At 48.3% G+C, this 24,598-nt stretch overlaps 1 protein-coding gene and 1 non-coding gene across 3 annotated transcripts in view; one reads left to right on the top strand and one right to left on the bottom strand.

The window, feature by feature from the left end:
• Positions 1-24,598, bottom strand: part of WWC1 (WW and C2 domain containing 1) — a 156,503-nt gene that overhangs the window by 5,305 nt on the left and 126,600 nt on the right. For both annotated transcript variants that reach the window (XM_020892131.2, XM_070465752.1), the window contains 5 exons: positions 18,768-18,920; positions 17,933-18,024; positions 10,221-10,320; positions 8,774-8,938; positions 2,221-2,313 (listed from right to left, as the gene is read on the bottom strand). In XM_020892131.2, the coding sequence (XP_020747790.2) occupies positions 2,221-2,313; positions 8,774-8,938; positions 10,221-10,320; positions 17,933-18,024; positions 18,768-18,920 (603 nt within the window). The remainder of the gene's footprint in view (positions 1-2,220; positions 2,314-8,773; positions 8,939-10,220; positions 10,321-17,932; positions 18,025-18,767; positions 18,921-24,598) is intronic.
• Positions 209-280, top strand: TRNAC-GCA (transfer RNA cysteine (anticodon GCA)). Its single transcript has one exon. It is a non-coding gene; the product is annotated as a tRNA-Cys (tRNA).

Genomic DNA, 24,598 nt, shown 5'->3' with positions numbered 1-24,598 from the left:
ATCTCCCGGCCTTGCTCATTTATAAGCACAGACTAGGCAATGGTCACCCTAGAAAAGAACAGAACCACTCCATTGAGTGGTTTCCCATCCCTAAAAGCATGCTGGCCAGCTTGAAGTGAGGGCAGGTCTCATAGTTAATGTCTTTTGTATTAATACCAATTTTGAAATCACTTTATTGGGTGTTGTGTTGGTTTTCTATTACTGGGCATCCCTGGTAGCTCAGGCGGTAAAGCGTCTGCCTACAATGCAGGAGACCCGGGTTCAATCCCTGGTTCGGGAAGATCCCCTGGAGAAGGAAATGGCAACCCACTCCAGTATTCTTGTCTGGAAAATCCCATGGGCTGAGGATCCTGGTAGGCTACAGTCCATGGGGTCATAAAGAGTCCGACATGACTGAGCGTATCATATATATATATATATATATTTAAACAACTTATACAAACTAGCAGCTAAACATAAAGCAAATCATCATCCCACACTTTGAGTGGATAGGAGTTTAGCACACACGTTTGCTGACTCCTCTGCTCAGGGTCTCATGAGGCTGAAATCTAGGTTTTGACCGACTGAGAACCTATCTGGGGATTTGACAAGGGGATGATTTGCAGCCAGGCTCCCTCAGGTCCTGGGTAGGGTTCGTTTCCTTGCATTTCCTCACTCAGCTGCTGACCAGGGGCTGCTCGCGGCTACTAGAAGTCCTCTCAGGCCCTTGCCCAGTGGCCCTCTCCACAGCACGCACTGCTCAGGCGGAAGCGCTCGTCCTCCCGCACCCACTGCGGCAGCTCCTTCTCCCCGTGGCTCTTGGCTTGTTCGAGCTGCTCCTTGCAGTGTGCAAGGGCCCTGGCTTCCTCTGGACACCACTGTTCCTCAGGACATAGGAAGGACCTGAAGGGAACATGGGCTCAGGCCAGCTCTCAAGGGTCCCCTTTGCAAAGCATCCCCTTGGCTGAGGGGAAGAGGGGGTGAAGGAGCAGGCACTTCTGAGGGGCTTGCCTGCAGGTAGGGAGTTGTAAGACGTGTAGTGGGGACCGAGTAGGAACTCCTCGGTGTCATTTCTCCAGGAATGGATCACGGAACACCTGCTCCAGAATTCTCTGAGCAGCCTATAAAAATGCTGCTTCCAGGGCCCCACCCCAGCCACGTGGATGAGGCGGTCTGGAAGCACGGCCTTGGAATCTGCATAATCAACAAGCTCCCAAGGTGACTCGGTGCTCCAGGGACTAGAGTGCTGGCCAGCCACAGCAGGCGGGGTGGGGCAGGGGATGCCCCCGTCACTTGCAGCCATGTCCACATCCTCAGGCAGCCAGCACTCTCTCCTTTCTGGGAGAGAGCCTCTTCTGCACTATCTTCTTTCTCCTGCTGTCTCTGGTTCTTTCTGGGGACTTGTGGCACAGGACCACTCCCGAGGCCGGCAGGTCAGCAGCAGGCCTGCCGGAGATGCTAAGGCGCTGCCCCCACATGGGGCTATCAGCACGCTCTCCTTTCTCTGCATTTTTGCTTCGTTATCTCTGCTTCTCTTTCTGACATTCTGGCTCCTGAGTTTTTTCTAGTTCTGTAAGCTCACCAGAACTGTTGTCAAGTCTGTGCTGAAAGCCCAAAGTGGGGAGGGCCCCCTGCCCCTCCTGCAGCCGTGACTAGTAAAAGTCCTTAGCAGGAGTCGGGCCTTGGCCTATGGCCTCTTGCCAACCCCCATCCCACAGCCACGTTCTCCATAAGGAAAGGCCAGGTTGCTCCGCGGGGACAGCTTGGGGCCTCTTCCCTGGGAGTTTCCAGCTGGACTGAGTCCTGTTCGTACCTCCTTGCTTCCAGGTCAGCTCTCGGTGGGGAGGCGTGGGGGGCAGGGGCACCTGGCTTCTCTTCCTGCAAGGAGGCTGTTGCAAGGGATCTTCAACTGCTCGGTCAGTTGGACGACACAGGGAGCAGAGACCTGCACGAGGCAGGCTCCCAGGGTAGCTGTGACGTCTTGGGTTGATTGGTTCTTCGTGACTTTGATTTCTACACAAGTATGCCCACTCCTGACCTAACTTATTGGTCACAAAAACTATGTTACATTGGTACTTTCCCCAGTGCCTACCCAGGCCTTACAGTTCACCAACTTCCATTTGCAAATACCACCATGCTTTCAAGTGCTTTCTTTTATCCAGTGGCTGAGGAGAAACAGTCAGGCGTCAGGGGATGTGTGTGAAGGACACCAGACTTGGGCAAACAAAGGGACTGTCTTACCCGCTTCATCCGGACACTGCGCCGCTCCAAGGAATTTCGAACAAAAGGTGGCTTCTTGGACAGGGTGGAGCTGTCGCTATCACTTCGGTTCAGCTGCAAAGAGAAGAGGCATGGGACGCTCATGAAGGTGCGAGCGCATTCGAAAGGCTCACTGGGGCCAGGAGGGTGGTGGGGTCCCCAGCCCAGTCCTTCCTCTCCGTGTTCCCCAGGGGGGACTGCGTGAGGAAGCAGGTTTCATTCGACCTTCCTTTTCTCTCTGGGTGAGCGTTCACTGAGTGTGTATTCAACAATGCACGCCCCTGCGTGCTAAACACAAGACTTCATTCATCCTTCCAACAGCCCCATGGGAGAGGATATTGCTACTTTCCTAATGAGAAGACGGCGGGTGAGGGGCTACCCAACTTGCTCAAGGTTGGAGCTGGTAGCAGCCTGGTGGGGTGGACACCAGACACGGATGACTCCAGGGGTCACTGCCCCTGGACCTCCTATGCTAAGGCCTGTTTGGATCAACTCTTTCCTGTCACCCACAGAGCCCACCTTCAGGGCTCGAATGGAGCCCCTGTTGAGACTGACACATACATGAGAAGGCAGCCCACAGGCCAGGCCTGGGGACCGTATCCTTGGAGAAGATGGGGAAGACAGGTTCTGGGAGGGCTGTGCTGGTCACAGCTCTCTCCTTGTCAGAATCCTTTCAATCCCGCAGTTATCTAGACTCTCCCTGGAGGGCTAACATTCCTCATCTGTGGCCAGAGATCAGGGCTACGGTCAAGCGGATGCTTTTCTACTGACAGCTCGTGTCCCCAGTGGGAGGACGGGAGAGGGAGGGAGACGGGGGTCTCTCTCTGGAGTCATATTTCCAGGTCAGTGGGATCGTCACAAGCTGATGCTCCAGAGTCTATTTATTCTGGCAGCTGTCAGCTCACTGAGGTGGGTCTCCTCTGAGAAGCTGTCCAAACTGTCATGTTTGTGGTTATTAATAATTATTAGTAATAATGATATTAATAGTCCTGCTACATTGATGAAATAGCTACTGCACTAGGCAGAGTGTCAACCAGAATGAGAAATAGATGACAGTAACAACAAAAGCCACACTGGGACTTCCCTGGTGGTCCAGTGGCTAAGACTCTGCACTACCAACATAGAGAGCCGGGGTTCAATCTTGGGTCAGGGAACTAGATCCCACATGCTGCAACTGAGAGTTCACACGCCACAAGTAAAGATCCCGCATGCTGCAACCTGGTGCAGTCAAATAAAAACAAACAAACAAAACAACAGCCATATGGACGGAGCCCCTGCTATGTGCCACGGGCTTTACTGGCAGTTTCATTTAATCCTCAGACCATCCTAACTGAGGGGACTGAGGTTGGGAGAGATTACCACACTTTTATAAGCCATACAGCTGGTAAGCATCAGAACAAGAGTTCAAGGTCCCACCCAAGGCCACGTCCTTTTTCAGGATGCATGTAATGCTCAGAGTTGAAACTAATATAAAGACAGAGCAGTGAACCATCTTGACTGGGGTGGATTCATACAAATGGACTGGCTGGGTATCATATCAGAAGGGGGCTTTATTCTGCATTGTTTCAATCCTAAGGTGGCACTCACAGAATATAAGTCATACCAACTAGAAATATGTGTCAGGACGATTGATACTTAAGTCACAGTTGTTTATGTGTTAAAGACCATGTTATAAAAGAGCAATGAAAGTTATACTAATTCCCTGAATTTAACTTTTTCTTAAATATGTTTTAGTGCATTTGATCTCAGACATGGCAGAGAATATTGTTGCCTTTTTGTTATCTCCATTAGAGGGAAATTGAGGAGCAGAGAGGTGAAATAACTGAAAGTCATCTACTTGGAAATGAGAGTTTTGGGAGGACTGTTTCCTTCAGGTCAAAGTGAGCCAACCAACACATGTGACCGCGCTGCTGATGAGTATGTAGGTGTCAGAGACACAGGGCTTGTGGGGAGCTGTGGAGAGTAAAACACACTGTCTTCACCCCTCATGACTTAAAGTCCAGTGGGAGCCCAAGGCCAGGAAACTCACCAGGTCACACAGGCTGTGCTGAGGACCAAAGAAGGGGACGCCCAACAGAGGCTCTTGATGTGGCGTCAGGCCAGGGGAAGGGATTGCTTCTGTTCACAACAAGGTGCCCTGACTCTCTGCATCTATGAAATGGGAATAACGCCACCTGCCTTGCAGGATGGTGTGGGAGATTAGATGACACAGGAAAAATAGGGATTTTTTTGGGGGGCGGCGGGGGATGCTCACCTAATTAGCATATGAAACTCCATCCTCTTATGACTCTCAGTGGGAGACAAAGCCCACGTTCCACTCATGAGGCAAAAGTACCACAGTCTTGCCTTCATGGCCTCCCTTGCAGCTAGAAGCCGGCACAGGCCTCAACTATGACAATTCAATGCAACCGCCCTGGTCTTTGAATCACAACCTGGTCCGCTGGACCAAATCTCTGTCACTGTGCCTCTTGGACTCAGCCAGGTCATTCTCTTCTGTTCCAGGCTTGTTGGCTGGTTTGTTGCATCTGTGTTTGTTGGTTTCTCAGGGAGAAGAAGGCATTAGTGGTGATAGGGGCGGTGGCGGCGGCGGCAGCAGCAGCTAGAACTGTCCTGGCCTCCTGCAGTGTCAGGAGTCTGGTGGGGGCATCAGTGCTGAACCCCAAAGGCAGCTGCAGGGCCAGCTGGGGCCACGCTCTACAGTGCACTTGTGTCCTCACCTGTGTTTATGGTGGGATTTTGGCTGTGGTCTGGCCTGCCTTGTTCCTGCCTGATTTCTGAGGTTGCTTCTACAGCCTTCTAATGAATATGTGAACTACTCAATTTCCCGTTCAGACATTTCTTCCACACATATACTACTCCCAGTCTGTTTCTGTTGCTTGCTGTTAAGAACCCTGACCAGCATAGGACTTGGTACTAGGGGAGTGGAGTGCTATAAACCACGGGCTGGAAAACAGGGAGCTGGCTGTGTACTGGAGGTAGGAGGGGCCACAGCACAGACACATATTCCCTGCTGGGAATTTGAGAATGCTCATTTTATGGGCGAGAAACAGAGGGATACATTATTGTTACCTGTTGAATCTTGAGAGGCCGATTGCACACCCCTACAGAGTTTTAAGGGAAATGACAGGAAAAAAAAATCCAGGATGTTGTACCATTGGCTACTTCTTGTCACCTTAAGTGAGAATCTACCAGAAACAGATGAGCTTGGGCTGAAGTGTAGTCAGAAAGCAAAAGAAGAAAAAATATACCTCTTTGCTAACAAAGGCCCATTTTGCCTGTGGCAGGTGATCCATGCAGACTGGGAATTTCTTTACTTTCAGCCCTGAGGTTGGAGACTGGTCCAAGTAATAAAATATAGGACGGGCTCAGCATAGTGCTACTTGTGTTAAAAATGCTTGAGACATGGGACTGAACCTCTTTGTTATCAGGAATGCCAATTCTGGGAAAGGCCATTTAAGGTGAATTCATTTACACAAGAGAACAGAATTTTATAGTAAACATTGGGGGGAAAAGTTTTTCAGTTGGAAAAAAGTAACACTTTTTAAAAGATTTATATTTCATATCTTCCATTTGACAAAATTACAACTGCATTCTAAATCCTGATGACAAAGGATAAATCAAACATTCATTTCTTTTGCTGTGATTTTTCCAACAAGTAACATCCTTCATTTTGCGTTGATTTCCACTGCACGTTCATAAAGGCGGTAATTTTGCCAAAGACAGATTATCTATTATCCTGAGGGCTTTTCTAAATCCTTCAAGTTATTCACATTTGAAACATGGATTGGGTTTTTCTCTTCTTCAGCTGTGAGCTGGGATTAAGCAGGATTCTTCACTTGTGGTTCAGAAGTCCCTTGCATTAAAATCACACTCAGTGACTGCAGGAAACCCTGTACCTTTTGCAAGATACACAACTATATTACATGTACTCACACTGTCTTTTCAGATGTTTAGAAGCTCAAACATTAAGTAGAGACTTCACACAGAGAGGAGAGGTTTACGTTATTTCTGGGAGGTACCGCAGGGAGTGTTCTGGGGTGAGCACTAATTGGAAAAGTAGCTGGTGCATTTGTAAAATTGCCACGTTATGAAAAAATTAACATCACTACTATTAGCTTAGCAGTAAAGAATCCGCCTGCAATGCAGGAGACGCAGGAGATGCAGGTTCGATCCCTGGGTCGGGAAGATCCCCTGGAGAAGGAAATGGCAACCCACTCTAGTATTCTTGCCTGGAGAATCCCATGGATAGAGGAGCACGCAAAGAATTGGACACACCCGGGTAACTGAGCACACACACACACACACTCAAGCTTATAACTGGAGGCCTTGGATACCAGATATTAGGTGCTGAATCCCCCCGTAGCCCCTCCCTCTATAACAATAGACAAGTGGATGTCAGTTTGATGAGGTGTTCCAGAGCCCTCTCCTGCACAATGTAACTGGAACACAAGGCAGGAAGGTTCTGTTTATTATTCTAGTTATTGCTTGCTCATTTTGTACGGTAGGAGATAAGGAAGGATGTCAACATGTCATCTGAACCTCAGAAACAAGGTCTTGGTTCTGTAGCTCCAGCAACTGGCATGACTCCTCAGATGGAGTAGACTAATTGGATAGAAGACAAGGGGATCCAGAAGCCACGACCGCCACACGGCTTCTAAATCTTCCATGGCCTGCAAGAGCAGGTCAGCAAGTCAAATACGTTAAAGAGGGTCAGGTGGAGGCCACAGTGAACTTGAAAAGGCTGGGCAATCCCTCCTCCAAGGGCAGTGGCCCTCACTGCTGAGCTCCAGCCACTCATCACTGTGACAGAACGTGTAACCCTTGGGGCCAGACAGTCTCCCTTTCCCCCTCCCCAGAGAAACTGGAGTTTTATGTGAAATCGCTGCATTTAAAATTTTATTTTTTAATTGAATTTCTTAAGTTTGCAATGGTAGCCAAAAAGTTCGATTAAAAAGAGCCCCTAAGCCCATGGCTGAGTAATCCAGGGCTGTTGCGATTTTGCAAACTCGGGCTACATGCTGCCGTTGCCCTGGAGCGGGGGGAGCTGTCCCTGAGCGACGGTGAGGGTCAGTCTGACCTCAGCAAGGGCTGCGGAGGGCAGGGCCGGGTGTAAGCAGAGTGGAGAGCTGGCTGGAATTATAAACAGTTCCAAATGGGAAAAGGAGGACGTCAAGGCTGTATATTGTCACCCTGCTTATTTAACTCATATGCAGAGTACATCATGAGAAACACTGGGTTGGAGGAAGCACAAGCTGGAATCAAGATTGCCGGGAGACATACCAATAACCTCAGATATGCAGATGACACCACCCTTATGGCAGAGAGTGAAGAAGAACTAAAAAGCCTCTTGATGAAAGTGAAACAGGAGAGTAAAAAAGTTGGTTTAAAGCTCAATATTCAGAAAACAAAGATCATGGCATCCGGTCCCAACACTTCATGGGAAATAGATGGGAAAACAGTGGAAATAGTGCAGACTTTATTTTCTGGGCTCCAAAATCACTTTAGATGGTGACTGCAGCCATGAAATTAAAAGACACCTACTCCTTGGGAGAAAAGTTATGACCAACCTAGACAGCATATTAAAAAGCAGAGACATTACTTTGCCAACAAAGATCCATCTAGTCAAGGCTATGGTTTTTCCAGTAGTCATGTATGATTATGAGAATTGGACTATAAAGAAAGCTGAGCGCCAAAGAATTGATACTTTTGAACTGTGGTGTTGGAGAAAACTCTTGAGAGTCCCCTGGACAGCAAGGCGATCCAACCAGTCCATCTTAAAGGAAATCAGTCCTGAATATTCATTGGGAGGACTGATGTTGAAGCTGAAACTCCAATCCTTTGGCTACCTGATGTGAAGAGCTGACTCATTTGAAAAGACCCTGATGCTGGGAAAGATTGAAGGCAGGAGGAGAAGGGGATGACAGAGGATGAGATGGTTGGATGATATCACCGACTCAATGGACATGAGTTTGAGTGAACTCTGAGAGTTGGTGATGGACAGGGAGCCCTGGCGTGCTGCAGTCCATGGGGTCGCAAAGAGTCAGACATGACTGAGCGACTGAACTGAACTGAACTGAACTGATAAACAGCCTTGGCTGCGAATTTCCTGGTGGCCCAGTGGTTAGGACTTCTCACATTGATAGCAGGGGGCACAGGTTCAGCCCCTGGTCGGGCACTGAGATCCCACGTGCTGTGTGGTTGGGTAAGTAAGTAAATAAATACATTATATTTCTATAATAATCAAGTAAATAAATATATATGTTATAAGTAAGTAAACAGACACACACATATGTAAAAGTGTTGGCCACGTACTGGTTACTGAGCCGTTCCCATGCTTTAGCCAGTTCAGTCCTTAGAGCAACCCCATAGAATTGGTCTGTTAACTCCATAAGCAAACAGGTGTTAACATGCCAAGAATGACTGACAACAGGGCCGGGACCAGGACTTGGACCCAGAACCGTGCGAGGCCCAGGGTTCTCTCAGCTGCAGGGCGAGAAGCGGGTGCTCTGGGGAGGACGGCTGTGCGGCTGCTTACCCGGCACACGTACTGGCTCTGGGGGCCTGGGGAGAAGGTCTTGGAGCGGATGATGGTGCTCCCTCGAAGAAACGGCCCCGGGGAGGGCGTGCCCACCCGCCGGTCCTTGGGCCGCACCACCGTGGGAGATGGGGCCGGGGTCTCTGTGTTGGTCTCCTTGTCCACCTGAGGAAGAAGGCACGGCCGTGAGGTTGGGAGACTCCAGAGTCTCAGCCACTCACCCTGAGACTCACTGAAGCTGCTCCCCGCTCCGATCACCTCACCCCTGGCCCTCAGACACAGCCGGGGGCTTCCGCGTACCCAGCCCTGCCAGCATGGCACCCGAGGCCCCGCGTGCTGGCCCGCAGTCCTGCCTGGCACCTGCGCTTGGGGGCAGAGGGATACGCAGTCCCCTAACAAGCTCGCATAAGCAGCAGAGGTACGTCAGGCACGGATGTCCTGGGCCTCACCCCCTCAAGAATAATGTGCCAACCATATTTTGACAAAAAGGCTCCCATTGCCCTAGCCAAGAACTACAGATGTTTTCTTGGAGTCATGGAAGCGACTAGCAAACCTCGTTTTTTTAAAACTAGGTGATCAACTTTTCTGTTGTCCTTTCACAGTAATTACCAGTAAAGATCAACAAATAAAAACACCCAAATGAAAAGCCTTGGTTAGCCTAAACAATGCCTTTGTGTGCTTTTGAAAAAGGCACCCCCTTTGGCTGGAGAAACTGCAGCAGGATTTCCTCTTGGTGTGGAGTAGTTAGAAGGCAGGCCCAGACTCTTCTCCAGCACCCCTACCTGCCCGACCCCGGCCCAGGGGCCAGGCACCTTCGTGCAGTGTACAGCCTGTGCCTCCACCCCGTGCACTATACTCCCCGAGGTCCTGCAGGTGAAAGAGCATGCAGATCTCTCTCTGTGGAGCATGAAGCCTCTTATAACATGTCACCCTAGTGCAGCAGCGGAGCAGAAGGCGACAGTGACTAAACTAGACCCCCTTTCCTACTGTCCTTTAGGTAGACCCAAATGGAGAAATCCACTGCTTTGAAGTCTTCTAGCCCATCTGCAAGGCTGACATTATGCGCCCATTTTAGAGATGAGAAAGCCGAGGCTGGAGAGGGGTGAAGTCATTGGTCTAAGGCCACCCAGCTAGGTAGGAGCAGAGCCAGTATTTGAATCCAGGCCAGCTGACTGCACAGCCTGGGGTCTGCCCAGAGAACTGAGAACCACAGAGGGTGGGAGAGATGAGAGGGTCAATCAATTCCTCTTGATTTTCTGTCACTGAAATGACTCCAATTCCAGGCAGGGACACCCCTACAGAGCCTTCTGCAGGTCACCCCACTCTGAAAGCCCGTCCCCTGATGCTGGGGCATGAGACTTAGCCCCGAGACTTTTCTGACTGCCCGGGTTCAAGACTTGAGGATTATTTCCTCAAAGACAGCTCTTTCCACTCCCACCCTCCCTACCTTTAACGCTGGGCACCCGTCCACGTCAGGGGAGGCTTCCTCTTCCCCTTCCTCCTCCTCGGCTGCGGCCTCGTTCTCGCTGGTCCCCTCCTCATACCTCCTTGATGACAAGACACTTTGATTACCCACAGCACCCACTCTCATCTGCTCACCTGCCTTTAAGTGCATCCAGGGCAGGGCTTCCAAGCATTTTCCGGATTGAGGACACTTATTTTAAAAAAATAATCAATTTTAACGAGGTATATTTACATATAACAAAATGCATTTCCTGTAATGTTTGATGAGTTTTGACCACTATGTTCGCCTGTGTAACCACTACCACACTCAAGAAAAAGAATGTCCCATTGCCTTGAAAGTTTCCCTTATATGATTTCCCAGTTAATCTCCCCCCACCCTCAGCCCATCATTGATGAGCTTTGCATGACTAAAGATTAAATCTGATTTTTCTCGTATTTCACAGAAATGGAATCAGATGATATATGCTCTTTTGTCTCTGGCTTCATTCTCTCAGCATCACATTTGGTGCATAGTATCAATAATTTACTCCTTCTTATTGTTGAGTCATCTTCCACTGGATGGATGGACCACAGTTTGCTCATCAGGTAATAAACATATGGATTGCTTCCATTTCTTAGAAATTATGAATAAAGCTTCTGCAGACATTCACCTACAACTCTGTGTAGACGATTTCATTCGTCTTAAGACACTGGATTAGTTTGCCAGGGCTGCCATAACACACCACCACGGACTGGGTGGTTTGAAGAACAGAAATGTATTTCCCACGATCCTGGAGGCTAGTAAAAGTCGAGATGGAGGTGCGGGCAGGTCTGGTGACTTGCAGACGGCCACCTTCACGCCGTGTCCCCATCTGGTCTTTTCTCTGCGTGTGCGTCCTTGGTGTTTCTCTGTGTGTTCCAGTGTCCTCTTCTTACAAGGACACCAGTCACGCTGGATTAAGGCCACCCTAACTTCAACAGCCTCGTGTTAACTTAGTCAGCTCTGAAGACCCTGTCCTCAAAAACAGTCACATTCTCAAGCACGGTCAGAACTTCAATATCTGTAACTGGGGGAGACATAATTCAGACCAGAAGATATGCATACATACTCAGGAGTAGAACTGCTGGGTCAGACAATAAGTATAAGTGGTGAACAGGTTTACCCACGTGGTTATATCATTTTATGTTTCCATAGCAATGTTATGGGAATTCTGGTTCCTCGCCTATGCTTGGTAATATCCATCCTTAAATTTAGTCATTCAGCTGTGAAAGTGAAAGTTGCTCAGTGGTGTCTGACTCTTTGCAACCCCATGGACTATACAGTCTGTGGAATTTTCCAGGCCAGAATACTGTAGTGGGTAGCCTTTCCCTTCTCCAGGGGATCTTCCCAACCCAGGGATCGAACCCAGGTCTCCTGCATTGCAGGCGGATTCTTTACCAGCTGAGCCACAAGGGAAGCAGCCATTCAGCTGATGAGTACTCAAATCTATTGTGGTTTTAATGTGTACTTTCCTGTTGAGAATTTCACTGACCATTCAGATTTTCCTTTGCAAGATTTCCATTAGAATTTTTAGCCCATTTAAAAAATGGGTTGTCTTTTTATTACTGAGTTGCAAGAGTTCATTATTTATTCTAGATAGGAATCCTTTGCAAATATTTTCTCCAAGTCTGTGGCTTGCCTTTCCTCTTCTAAATGGTGTCTTTCAAAGGACAGAAGCTTTTGATTGTGACAAAGTCCAATTTATCCCTTTCTCTCTTTAATGCTTTGTGCTTTTTATGTTGTAGCTAAGAAGTCTTTGCAAAGAATTTCTCTTGTACTTTCTTTTAAAGGCTTTTTAGTTTCAGCTTTTATGTTTAATACTATGATCCATTTCAGATTAATTTTTGTCCATGGCACCCAACATTTATTTTTTTTCTGTATGGATATCCAATGGGGTTGCAGCACCATTTGTTGAAGAGACTTTATTTTTGGTGGTATTTTTCATAATTATCCTTTCCCCTTGGACTCTGAGCCTCGAAAGAGTTGGTGTGACAAATGGATGGCATTTGTTAATTAGTAATTTATCTCCATTCCCATCTTTACTTTTCAAAGACATACAGAACCGCCAGGCTTCCGATCAGCATGAGGCGGTATTACCATACTGAGCTGAAGGAATTTCAGCCAAAAGCAGAGAGTTTGACATCTTGTTAGCTGGCTCAGTGAGACTGTGGATAAACACAAAATCTCCCTTAGGATTTTCCCAACAGGGAAAACAGATCTTGGCTCTCCACCCTCAGCCCTGTGCTGAAAACCTCCCTGGCACTTAGATGGGGACTCTCGCTATGGAAGCGCCTCTTCTTTCCCTCCTCTGCCTCTTGATCCACTCATGAAAGAGCCACTAAACATGGATACCAGAGGCTTCCCTGGTGACTCAGAGGGTAATGCAGGAGACGTGGGTTCCACCGCTGGGTTGGGAAGGCTCCCTGGAGAAAGAAAGGAATAGCAACCCACTCCAGTATTTTTGCCTGGAGAATCCCATGGACAGAGGAGCCTGGCAGGCTACAGTCCATAGGGTCAGACACGACCGAGCAGCTAACACTTTCACTTTTCAAACACGGGCTTGATGACCTGCAGGTGCCATGCTGAGGCCCTGCAACAACTGAAAGCCACTCTTGTCTCAGCGAGTGAGTAGGCCTTGCTCAGTGGTGCAGCCAGGCTTCCATTCCATGAAGCGCTCAACCACTAGGGAAGTCTCTTCTTTGTGACTAAGAAACTGATCAAAATATTTTCTGGGAAAGGGGTGGGGGTGGGGGGAACCCTCAACTGTAAGGAGAAAAATAATTAGACACATCTTTTCACCCTTTGGAAAAGTGGCCAAAAATAAATAAAAATTTAAAACTATGTATTTGATATTTGTAATATGTATTTGATATCAAGTGAGGGTTTGGGAAAAAGGTGTATCCCTGTGGGGAGTGTTAATTAGAGCAGCCAGTGAATACTGTGAAGTCAATTTAGCAGTACCTGCTAGAAAAAAACCTGTACATGTTCTTTTTGATTATATTGTATCAGAGAGGACGTAGCTTTAGGGGCACTCTCAGTCACTGCTGGTGGGAGCATTTACAATCTTGTTTGAGAATGATGCTGCAGGACCTGGTAAAATATAAACCACACATGCCCTGGGACCCAGCAAGGCCACTTCTCAACCTTTGTCCTAGACAAATACACAAGGAGGTAAATACAAGGGTTTTCACTCTAGCATTGTTTGTGATTATATTTTCCTGCATGCGTGTGTGTCTGACTCTTTGAGACCTTATGGATTGTAGCCTGCCAGCTCCTCTGTCCATGGGATTTCCCAGGCAAGAATACTGGAGCAGGTTGCCATTTCCTCCTCCTCCAGGGGATCTTCTGGACTCAGGGATTGAACCCTTGTCTCCTGCAGCTCCTGCACTGCAGGAGGATTCTTTACTGGTGAGCCACCGGGGAAGCCCCTATATTCTCCTACATTTTCTAATCCTCTGAGAGTTTTGTTTTCTTTGTGGATCTTAAAAAAAGATCAAGTCTTCTGATTAAACGCATTAAAGAAACCCAAACAAATGAAAGGAGGGAACAACAGCGGCATCCTCCCCTGGGCCTTGGGTGCGGAGGGAGGAGAGGAGATGGGAACAGAGGACCAGTCTGCGGAGTCCTCCACTCCAGAGCTGAGCGGGCAAAGCAGAGCTGGCAAAGCAGAGCTAGTTAACATTCCGGGACCAAAAGAAGCCTCCAGTGTGGGGGGAGGGGGGCTGCAGATGCAGTCACCCCACTACTGCAGCGGCTCCGGGGGATTCCCAGCCCTCTTTGTAAGTCAGTGTCTGGGGAAGTTTGAATGGCCAAGGGTGGGGAGAGAGGGGGCCACAAAGGGTGAGAGAACAGAAGGTGGTTGCTAGGAGACAGTGTGAAAAGCCTCAACACAAGCTTGGAATTTGGTGGAAAACCACTGATCGTGTGCCAGGGTTTTGGAAGACAGGTCCCCGGCCGGCCGATTTCCGGCATTGGGACCTTTGCAGAGTGTCAGAGGGCGGGGAAGAGAGGGAGAGAGAAAGGGGGAGAGGGAGGGAAAGAGAAGGGAGAAGAGAAAGGCATGAGAGGGAGGGAAGTGGGGAGGGAGGAGGGAGGAAGAGGAAGGGGAGGAAGGAGAGAGGCAGTGGGGAGATAGGAGGAAGCAGGGAGGGAGGGAAGGGAAGGAGAGTGGGGAGAGACAGAGGGGGTGGGACAGAGAAGGAAAGAGAGAAATTGAGACACCCTAAAGCAAACATAAACACAAGAATTCAGGGACCTTGCCCTATTCTTTATCACATGGAGGAAGAGTCAAGAACGGGAAGGCAGAAGTCAGCCTAGGGGCCAAATCCAGTCCATTGCCTGTTTCTGGACAGTCCAAGGTCCAGGCTGTGAATAGTTTTTATATTTTTAAATGGCTGGGGCAAAAAAAATGAAAAAGAGAGTGATATTTCATGACATGTGCAAATGATGTGAAATTCCAGTTTCCGTGTCCATAAATGAAGGTGCAAGGACAGAGGCACGGTTGGCTGGTGTGTGTACTGTCTGTGATTGCGGTCACAGAGTGATGGCAGAGTTGAGTGGATGCCACAGAATCTGCCTGGCCCACCAAGCAGACATTTAATATCTGGCCCTTTCCAGAAAGTACCTGCTGACCCCTGGAGTAAAAGGTATTAAGGAAAGACTTCTTGTCAGACCAGACGTAGAACTTAGGGCTGTAACAGAAAAGTCCCTTCATGCTGTCTGTGGGTCAAGGTCTGTTTTAAGGGCTTCCCATGCATAATTTTCAGAGTCTACAAAATACCCCATGTGTAATGGCTATTTCTTAAATCTCTATTTCACAGATGGAGAAACTGGGTTTGGAGCCTGGTTCTCCGCCCAGGCTTCATCTTAGAATTACCTAGGATGCTCTTTTTTCTTTTTTTCCCAAATTAATTTATTTTTGACTGCCCTGGGTATTTGTGGCTGTGCATGGGCTTTCTCTAGTCGTGGCCAGCAAGGGCTGCTCTTTGTTTCGGTGCATGGGCTTCTCAATGTGTGGTGGCTTCCTTTGTTGAGGAGCACAGGTTCTAGGTGTGCAAGTTTCAGTAGTTGCAATTTGTGGGCTCAGAGACCAGGCTCAGTAGTTGTGGCGCCCAGGCCCAGTTGCTCTGGGGCGTGTGGAATCTTCCCAGACTAGGGATCGAACCCATGTCCCCTGCCTTGGCAGATGGAATCTTAACCACTGGGGCCACCAGGGAAGTCCTCCCAGGATGCTTTTAAATGTACTGATGCTTAGGCCTCACCCAGACCTAGGATCCCACAAGGAGCTGGCTGAGCGAGGTTTTGTGAATTCACATTTGTCTGGATTCAGAGCACATGCACTTAAGCACAACGACACACACTTCCTCCACATGGCAAGGTTCTGAGACTGTGCTCATTTCCGAGATGGGATTTGCTGTCTCCCTTTCCAGCTGGTTCTTAAGCCGTGTTCCTCCTCCATTTCCTGATAAGAATCTCTATTGTCTCCGTGTCTATTACAAGTTTTGCCCTTATACTTCATCAGTGGCTGGTCCTTCCGTCTCTTCTGATGAGCCTGCACAGTCAGCGTGACGTCCCCACACTTGAGCCAAGGATCAGACAGGGTCAGAATGACTTGCTTAACAGTGGCTGCTCTTGATGGGGCCGGCAGTGACTGGAGGAAACGTGGTGTGGGCTTCCGGAGAGCTGGTGATGCTCCTCAGTTTGGACCCGTGGGTAGTTTGGCTTCTGAAAATTCACTGAGCTGTACACACACATCAGCTCCTCTGAATGTGCATGAGTTGCAATAAAAAGTTAAAAAACGCATTGCCTAAGGTTACACCAAAAAAGATAAAGCTAGAGTTTGAACCCTAGTCTACATCACTGTTCCCTAAAGTGTGTGATGAGATCTTCTGTGGATAGACAAGGGACTAAAGGGCACTGATCAGACAGTGGAGAAGCTGCGTCCTGTCCAATCCTTCAGACTTGGTTACATCAAGAAGGAAGTCTCTCCTGGGCAGTAGCATGTCTTTAACATTGCTGACACATGGACCTTTTTTGTAACTGGAGCATAGTTGCTTTACAATATTGTGTTGGTTTTCACTGTACAGCAAAGTGAATCAGCTATTGTTGTTCAGTCACCCTGTCGTGTCCGATTCTTTGCCACCCCATAGACGGCAGCACGCCAGGTCTCCTTCCCACTGAGGTCCCCAGAGAGCAGTGAGCAGTGTTTCCTGTGCTATACAGTAGTTTCCCATTAGTTATCCACTTTATACACAGTAGTGTATATATGTCAATCCCAAACTTCCAGTTCATCCCCCCATTCCTTCCCTCCTTGCTATCCTTGCATCTGTTTTCTACGTCTGTGTCTATACAGATGAACTTGTTTGCAAAGCAGAAATAGAGACACAGAAGTAGAGAATGTATGACCTTCCTTTTTAACAGTAGGAGAGATCTTAGTCTTAGAAGACTTGGCAAGCAATATATCCAGGTAGATTTTAATATTCTTGTTGTATTTTTATTACATTTAATCTTCCACAGTTATCTTCTAAGGCAGGCTTGGCTCACGACCTACTCAATATCCACTCCTACATTCTTCCTTAGTAACAGAATCCTCAATTGTATACCAACTAAGAGACCTCATTTCCCAGCTTCCTTTAGCTACTGGGTAGGCCAGGTAGCTAAGCTCAGCCCATGAAAAGCAAGTGGAAATTGCTGGGTGGGACTTTCAGGAATGCTCGTTGGTTAAAAGGCACTCATGGAGACTCTGTTGTCTTTCCTCTTTCCTGATGCCTGCCTGATGGCTGGTGACTCTGCAGCCATTCTGTGCTTAGCAGCCTTGATGATAGAGGTCACACAGTAAGGACAGCAAAGCAGAATAAGAAAAAAGAGCCTGGGTTCCCGGTAACATCATGGGGCTGACAGATGAGCCTTGGATTGCCTTTTTCCAAGTCTTCTTTTTTAAGTAACAAAGAAGTAAAATTCTATCTTGTTTGTTATTTCTGCTCCCTATTCCTAGCAGTCAATTGCAATTCCTTACTGAGGAATTTTCAATTTATGGCAAATTATACTTATTTCCGCTTCCCTTCTGGCTCAGCTGGTAAGGGATCTGCTTGGAATGGAAGAGACCCCAGTTTGATTCCTGGGTCAGGAAGATCCGCTGGAGAAGGGTAGGCTACCCACTCCAGTATTCTTGGGCTTCCTTGTGGCTCAACTTGTAAAGAATCCGCCTGCAATGTGGGAGACCTGGGTTTGATCCCTGGTTTGGGAAGATCCCCTGGAGAAGGGGACAGGCTACCTACTCCAGTATTTTGGCCTGGAGAATTCCAAGGACTATATAGTCCATGGGGTCGCAAAGAGTTGGACACGACTGAGTGAGTTTCACTTTCGTGCTTATTTCCACTTCTAGTAATATAAAGCTTCTTAGGAATTTTTTTGAACTAAAATAAATGTAAGTGCTTCACGATAAACATTAACATGTGAACCAGTATGAATAACTGCTAGAGCACAAAATCACAAACTGGGAAGAGACTTGGGAAACACTGTACCAGACTACACATTGCCTTGTTGCCTATAGAGAAGCCATGAGAAAGGATCTGTTTTCACAAGGGAACACTTCTCTTGGTTGCCCTGGTGTCTGGGGATCTCAGCCCTGGGCTCAGATCCGAACCAGGTCAGTTCCCAGGGGCAGCCTCACTTACCAGCTGTCTTCCAGGGTCTGTGTGCTGCTCCTCTCCTCCTGCCTCTTCTCCAGCTCCACGGCTGTCTGTTCCAGCAGAGCAGACACGGCATCCTGTGGAGACAAAGGCCGATGAGTCCTCTGTGCGTGGCAGGCAGAGCCCCCCGGGCCGGAATCAGACCCTATCACCCTCCCAGCGAACGGAGGATAAAACTGAAGACCAGGGTGTCTTGCCATAAGGTTACATCAACTGGAAATACGGTCCCTAGTTCTTCTAACTGGCAGTTCTACTGAAAATAACCTCTGTATACATGGACAAAATTTGGAAGATGAGGTTAGTGTTTGCATGAGACAGAATTACAGGTCTATAGCTATAAGGAGATGATCGGATAGTCAGGGAGATGGTCCCAGTGAGTGGCGTCCATGCTGAGGAAGCCTGTGTGACTTGAGGAAATTATTTAACGTCTCTGAGACTCAGTTTCTTCTCTAATAATTACTCCACCTCTGATGTCCATGCTTCCCTGCTGGCCCAGAGGGTACAAAAATCTGCCTGCAGTGCAGGAGACCTTGGCTCAGGAAGATTCCCCTGGAGAAGGGAATGGCAACCCACTTCAGTATTCTTCCTGGAGAATCCCATGGACAGAGGAGCCTGGTGGGCTACAGTCCATGGAGTCACGCAGAGTTGGACACTGAGTGACTGAGTGACACACGTGCGCACACACACACTCACACACACACACACTCACACACACCCCTCTGATGTCCAGCCATCTCCAACTCTGCGAGAGGCTTTCCCTTCCAGCCAATCAGGTGCTGCCTTTTATGGGAGAAGGGTGCACAGCTGTGGCCCAGCTCACCGTGCTTTCAGGCCCTGGGATGGGGGCCGTGGCTCCCGCTGGCCTGGGCTCCCGGTTCTCTTTCTTCAAGTATTTGTAGCTCAGGAGGTTGTACCAGCGAGTCGACCTCTCGCCGGACCGGCAGACCTCAGCCAGGCTGATCTGGGCGCCTCCCTGTGGAGGACAGAAAAGAGCATAAGAAGGGAGTGACAGGGTATTCTGGGGAAGGTAGGTGAAACACCACTCCAGGTGAGAGAGAAGCTTCCTGGGAGGAAGAAATGGCTGGGTATTGTTTTCTAATAACTCACTCATTCACCGCCTTATTTGTTCACCGAGTTGTATAGGCTAAGATCTATTTAAATATTAATTTTAAGGATGGGTTCTCTGATGGCTCAGATGGTGAAAAATCTGCCTCCAATGGGGGGGACACCCAGGTTCGAACTCTGGGTTGGGAAGATCCCCTGGAGAAGGGAATGAGCACTAACTACAGTATTCTGCCTGGAGAATCCCCATGGACAGACGACCCTGGTGGGCTATAGTCCATAGGGTCGCAAAAGAGTCAGACAGGACTGAGTGACTAACACTTTACTTTCATGGGTTGTTTAGATATTAACTCTTTATCAGATATACAATTTGCAAATATTTTCTTCCATTCAGTAGGTTGCCTTTTCATTTTATTGATGCAAAACAAAAAGTTCTGCTATGCAGAAGCTTTTTAGTTTGAGGTAGCTACACATGTTGTTTTTTGCTTTTGGTATTAGAGTTGAGAAAGATAATCGCCAAGACTGATGTCAAGGAAAGCAACTCAAAGCTCTAGTAACAGGAGACTGGGGAAATAAACTATAACCTATATCTATACAGTTATTACATAGCTATGTGCAAAAAATAAGGAAGATTTCTAGGTACTGATGTAGAGAGCTGTCCAACAAGATACAGTCTAATTCCGACAAGATACAGTCTACTGCAGCCACGAAATTACCAGACTCTTGCTCCTTGGAATAAAAGCTATTGACAAACCTAGACAGCATATTAAAAAGCAGAGATATTACTTTGCCAACAAAGGTCCATATGGTCAAAGCTGGGTTTTTTTAGTAGTCAGGTATGGATGTGAGAGTTGGACCATAAAGAAGGCTGAGTGCTGAAGAATTGATGCTTTTGAACTGTGGTGCTGGAGAAGACTCTTGAGAATGCCTTGGACTGTAAGGAGATCAAACTAGTCAATCGTAAAGGAAATCAATTCTGAACGTTCATTGGAAGGACTGATACTGAAGCTCCAATACTTTGGCCACCTAATGTGAAGAGCCAATTCATTACAAAAGACCCTGAAGCTGGGAAAGACTGAAGGCAAGAGGAGAAGGGGATGACAGAGGATGAGATGGTTGGATGGCATCACCGACTCAATGGATATGGGTTTGAGCAAGCTCCAGGAGATGGTGAGGGACAGAGAGGCCTGGCGTGCTGCAGTCCATGGGGTCACAGAGAGTCAGACACGACTGAGTGAACAACAACAACAACTATTTGGGGCTGCCTCACAGGTGTGAAGGGTCTGCCTCGTAAACTGGATGCACTTTGACAGTGTCTACGCATTCATCCAATCATTTATTTGACACACGCACATCTACCCAGTTGCCTCTGTTTGTCAGACACTGTTCTGGGTGTTGGGAACACAGGAGGATTTAAGGCAGAGAAAAATCCCTGCCCTCCTGAGTTTATATTCCATTCTGGGGGAATCAGATAATCAGTAAGTAACTTCTATATTGTGTCTCATAGAGTCTAAGATGCCATCAATTATAGAGTATACTATTATTTCATGTATCTCTAAGAAAGAAAAATAGTTACCAATTAGACTATGGCCTGCCAGCTAGTACACACTGCATCTTGATTTTAGAGATGATAAAAATGTGAAAATAACAGGCGCCCTAATACCTATGATACGGAGAAATATTAGGTGATATAAAGTGCTGCAGAGAAAATGATATAGGCAAAGTGGAGAGGTGGGGATAAGAGGGTGGAGGGGGCAATGTGACTTTATGTAGGGTGGAAGGAAGTCCTCATGGAGAAGGTGACATCTGGGTCAAGAACAGAATGAGGCGAGAGGGTGATTTTGCCCATCAATATCCAGAAGAAAAGAATTACATCTCGAAAAGGATAGCAGTGAGAAAGGCCGGAGAAGGGGGTGTGCTGGGGTATTCAAGGGGCACAAGGAGGCTGGAGGAAGAGTCTCAGGGATTAAATCTGAGAGATGACAAGGAGCAGACCTCAGAGGACCTGGGGAGAGCAGGCCAAGGCCCAGCTGTTGACTCTGGGTGGAGACAGAAGCCTTCCTGAGGATTTAAGGAGAGGGCTGGATGGAGTAATCTGCGATTTAATAGGATCACCCTGGCGACTGTGTTGGGAAGAGATGAAGGGTGGCAAGAACAGAAGCAGGGAGACCCAGTAGGGGATTCTGCAACTATCGGGTGAGAGATGGTGGTGGTCAGGAGCATGGGGAGAAGTGGCTGGAATCTGGAGATCTTCTGAAGGCAGAGCTAGGAGTTCCTGAACGTGGGGTACGAGAGGAAGAAAGGGGTCCAAGATGACCCTGTGGTCTCTGGCTTGGGCAATGCAAGAATGAACAGGGTTGCCTTTAGCTGAGAATGAAGACATGGAAGGCAAGCTCAGGGTGTGCTGTGGACCCATGACTGGTGATGCCGACTGGATATGCAAGAAAAGATATGGAAGAGACAGCGGGCATACAGCACTGAGATGAGTGGGGAGGCCCAGGATGGCGCCACTAAATGGAATGGTGTTTGAAAGCCAGGGGATAGGACAAGATCAATGAAGCAGTGCATGCAAGTTGAAAAAGGGAGGAGAGCAAGGCCTGAGCCCTGGGGCCCTTGGATGGGGAGAGGTCAGGGAAATAAGCAAGAATCCACAGAGCAGACAGACAGAGAAGCCAGTGATGGGAGAAGGTGGCCAAGAGAGCGAGCGGTCCAGGAAGCCAAGTCAGGATAAAGGATGTCGAGGAAGATGGAGTGAGCAACTGATCCAAACACTGCAGACAGGCCAAGAGACTCGAGGATGGAGAGAGCTGGCCACTGGATTTAGCAACGAGGAGGTCCCCGATGACCTTGATGAGCACGTTTTGGTGGAAGGATGAGGGCCAGAGCCCATGTGGTCTGAGATACACAGAGAACACACACACCCCATTCACGTGTTGCTACAGAGAAAACAAAAGAAGTAATGTAGTAGCTGCAGGAAGAAATTTTTTTTGACAGCATGGGATTAATAACAACATATATATGGAGACATTCATATATCGTGTGATATATGAGAGATTCAATCTAGTGGGAGAGGGAAGATTGGAGACAGAGGACAGAGCAGAAGCGTGAGGGCTGGCATGACGACCTCGAGCAAGGATGGCCATGGATGGGAGTGTGGAGGGCCCACCCTGAGCTCCGGGAGGAACCACAGAGCCTGCGAGAAGAGCTAACTGTGGCGGGCAGCTGTGGGGGCTCCCTTCTGGTTCCTTCTACGGTTCCAGGATTGGGTGTAAAGCGAGGGCCTCCGCGGAGGGAGAGTAGGGGTGGGGAGAAAGGAGAGGATAAGAATTTGGTGCTGGAGTGTTTTCCTCCAATGGCGTGGGCAGAAAGGAGGGGAGAGCTCACTTTGACAGGGCTGGGGTTTGGCCAAGTGTGGATGGCAAAGTGAAGAAGGAGCAAGGGAGGGTTATGATGGTTGGCTCTGGGGTATGAGAGGGCCTGGGCAGTGGGCTGCCTTCACAGAAGCTGCACAGTTGAAGGGTGCGTAGCCAGCACCTGGCTGGAAAGCCTGTGACCCTGTGATACCACCATAAAGTGACTGTGGAACTGCTGCCCATGATATTGGGGAGCTATTCCATCCAAACCCATAATCCAGTATGGTAGTGTGATGGCTCACAGGTGGCACAGTGGTAAAGAATCCATCTGCCAATGCAGGAGACACTGGTTCCTGGGTTGGGAAGATTGCCCAGAGAAGGAAATGGCCACTCACATCAGTATTCTTGCCTGCGAAATTCCACGAACAGAGGAGCCTACAGTCCATGGGGTCGAAGAGTTGGAGTTGACTGAACAACTGATCACACACACAGTGTGATGGTGACATAAGGAAGTTGGAATCTGTGTTCAAATCCAGACTTCTCTACCTACTTACTGGATGACCTGAGCTGGTTAATTAGCCTTTCTGGGCCTTGATCCCTTACCTGCCAAATGGACCTAATGCTAATATTGCTTCCCTGTTGTGAGGATTAAATGAGATACTACACTCAACGTTCTTAGCCCAAAACTAGACACACAGACGCTGCTCAGGATGAGTACTACTGTCCTTGCCCGGCTGGTTACGTGGCTCAAACCAGACCAGGGATGGGACCAGCTCAGCAGTGTGGGGAGACAGCGTGCGGGAGCCGACAGCCCTCACTTCACGCGTCTCACTTCCATGCCTCCTCCAGCCACCAAAACGACAACCTGACACTCCACATCCCCATGGGACATGGGAGACGGAGGCTTCCGGCTGGCCATGGATGGACACAAGCCACGGTGGGATGAGCACTTTGGCTGCTGCCATGGCAACCAGCAGTGGCCAGACTTCAATTAGGAAGGAGGAATAAAAGGCATCCAATTAGGAGGATAAAACAGGGTTGAGTCTCTTCTCATTTAGGAATGCTCGGGGCTGAGGAAACGCTTCACTGGAGGAGCCTGGATTTGTTTTTTTTTTTTTATATTGTATTTAATTTCTATTCAATCCTAAAGGACAGAACAGAAATTAATATTATAGAAATAAATATAGACATATATTTTTGGGCGTGCCATGCATCTTGCAGGATCTCAGTTCCCCAGTCAGGGATTGAACCTGGGTCATGGCAGTGAAAGCCCAGAATCGTAACCATTATGCTACCAGGGAATTTCTTGGAGGCTGAATTTGGAAAAGCTTTCTGCTCCATCCTTCAGCAGCACCCACCCTGCTTGCCAAATCCTTGAGTCACCATCTCATGTATTGGGTTCCTCCAAGGAGCACCGTGCTGGCCCAGAGAAAACTCCAAGTTCTGACATGGGTGGACCTGCCTATATTCTAACTCTGTTCTGACCTTGAGAAAGTTCTTTGTGCCTCAGTTTCCCCACTGGTATAATAGTATGGTACCTAGTTTATAAGATTGTAGGGAAGATCATCAGAAATAATACAAGTAGGGAGTTCAGTTCAGAGCCCCCCATATAAACTGCATCCAATTAATACAAGCTGTTGTGTTACTGCCAGTAATAATAACAACAATATAAGTGGCAATGAAGCTGTTATGAACGCCAGCTGAGCAGGAAGGTGATGGGAAGTGATTTCTAGTGAGAACCAGTGTGTGCAGACACTTCAAGTCTTCACATCCTTGCTATGGGAACCAGAAGCACCGGCATTGCCTGCGAGTTTGAGAGAAATACAGAATCTTGCTGCCCAGACTTGATGCATCAGAATCTGCATTTTAACCAGAGCCCCAGGTAACTTGTGTGCATGTGAAAGCTAGAGGGGCACTGGTTTAGCACTTCAGTCTCCCGAGAACCACCTATGAAGTAGCCAGGGTTAGCTGGTTTTACAGATAAGAAAACTGGGTTAGCTGGTTTTACAGATAAGAAAACTGAGGCAATTAAAGCATCTCAGGCCACATGGTGGGGAAGGCTGGTGGCTCAGCTTCAGGCACAAGGAAGGGATGTGGCCCTGCAATTCCACGGCAGATAAAGGAGCTCCTTGCTCTCTCTCGCCTGCTCCCAATAAGTCTGCCTAGAACCCATGAAGAGCTGGGCTGATACCGCAAGCTGTGTTTGCTCCAAGCCTTCTCCCTGAAGTACAAAGGT

The sequence above is a fragment of the Odocoileus virginianus genome, chromosome 3, assembly GCF_023699985.2.
Source record: "Odocoileus virginianus isolate 20LAN1187 ecotype Illinois chromosome 3, Ovbor_1.2, whole genome shotgun sequence".
NCBI classification, from domain to species: domain Eukaryota; kingdom Metazoa; phylum Chordata; class Mammalia; order Artiodactyla; family Cervidae; genus Odocoileus; species Odocoileus virginianus.
The sequence above is the reverse complement of the archived record's forward strand: the minus strand, read 5'-3'. Positions and strand labels throughout refer to the sequence as shown.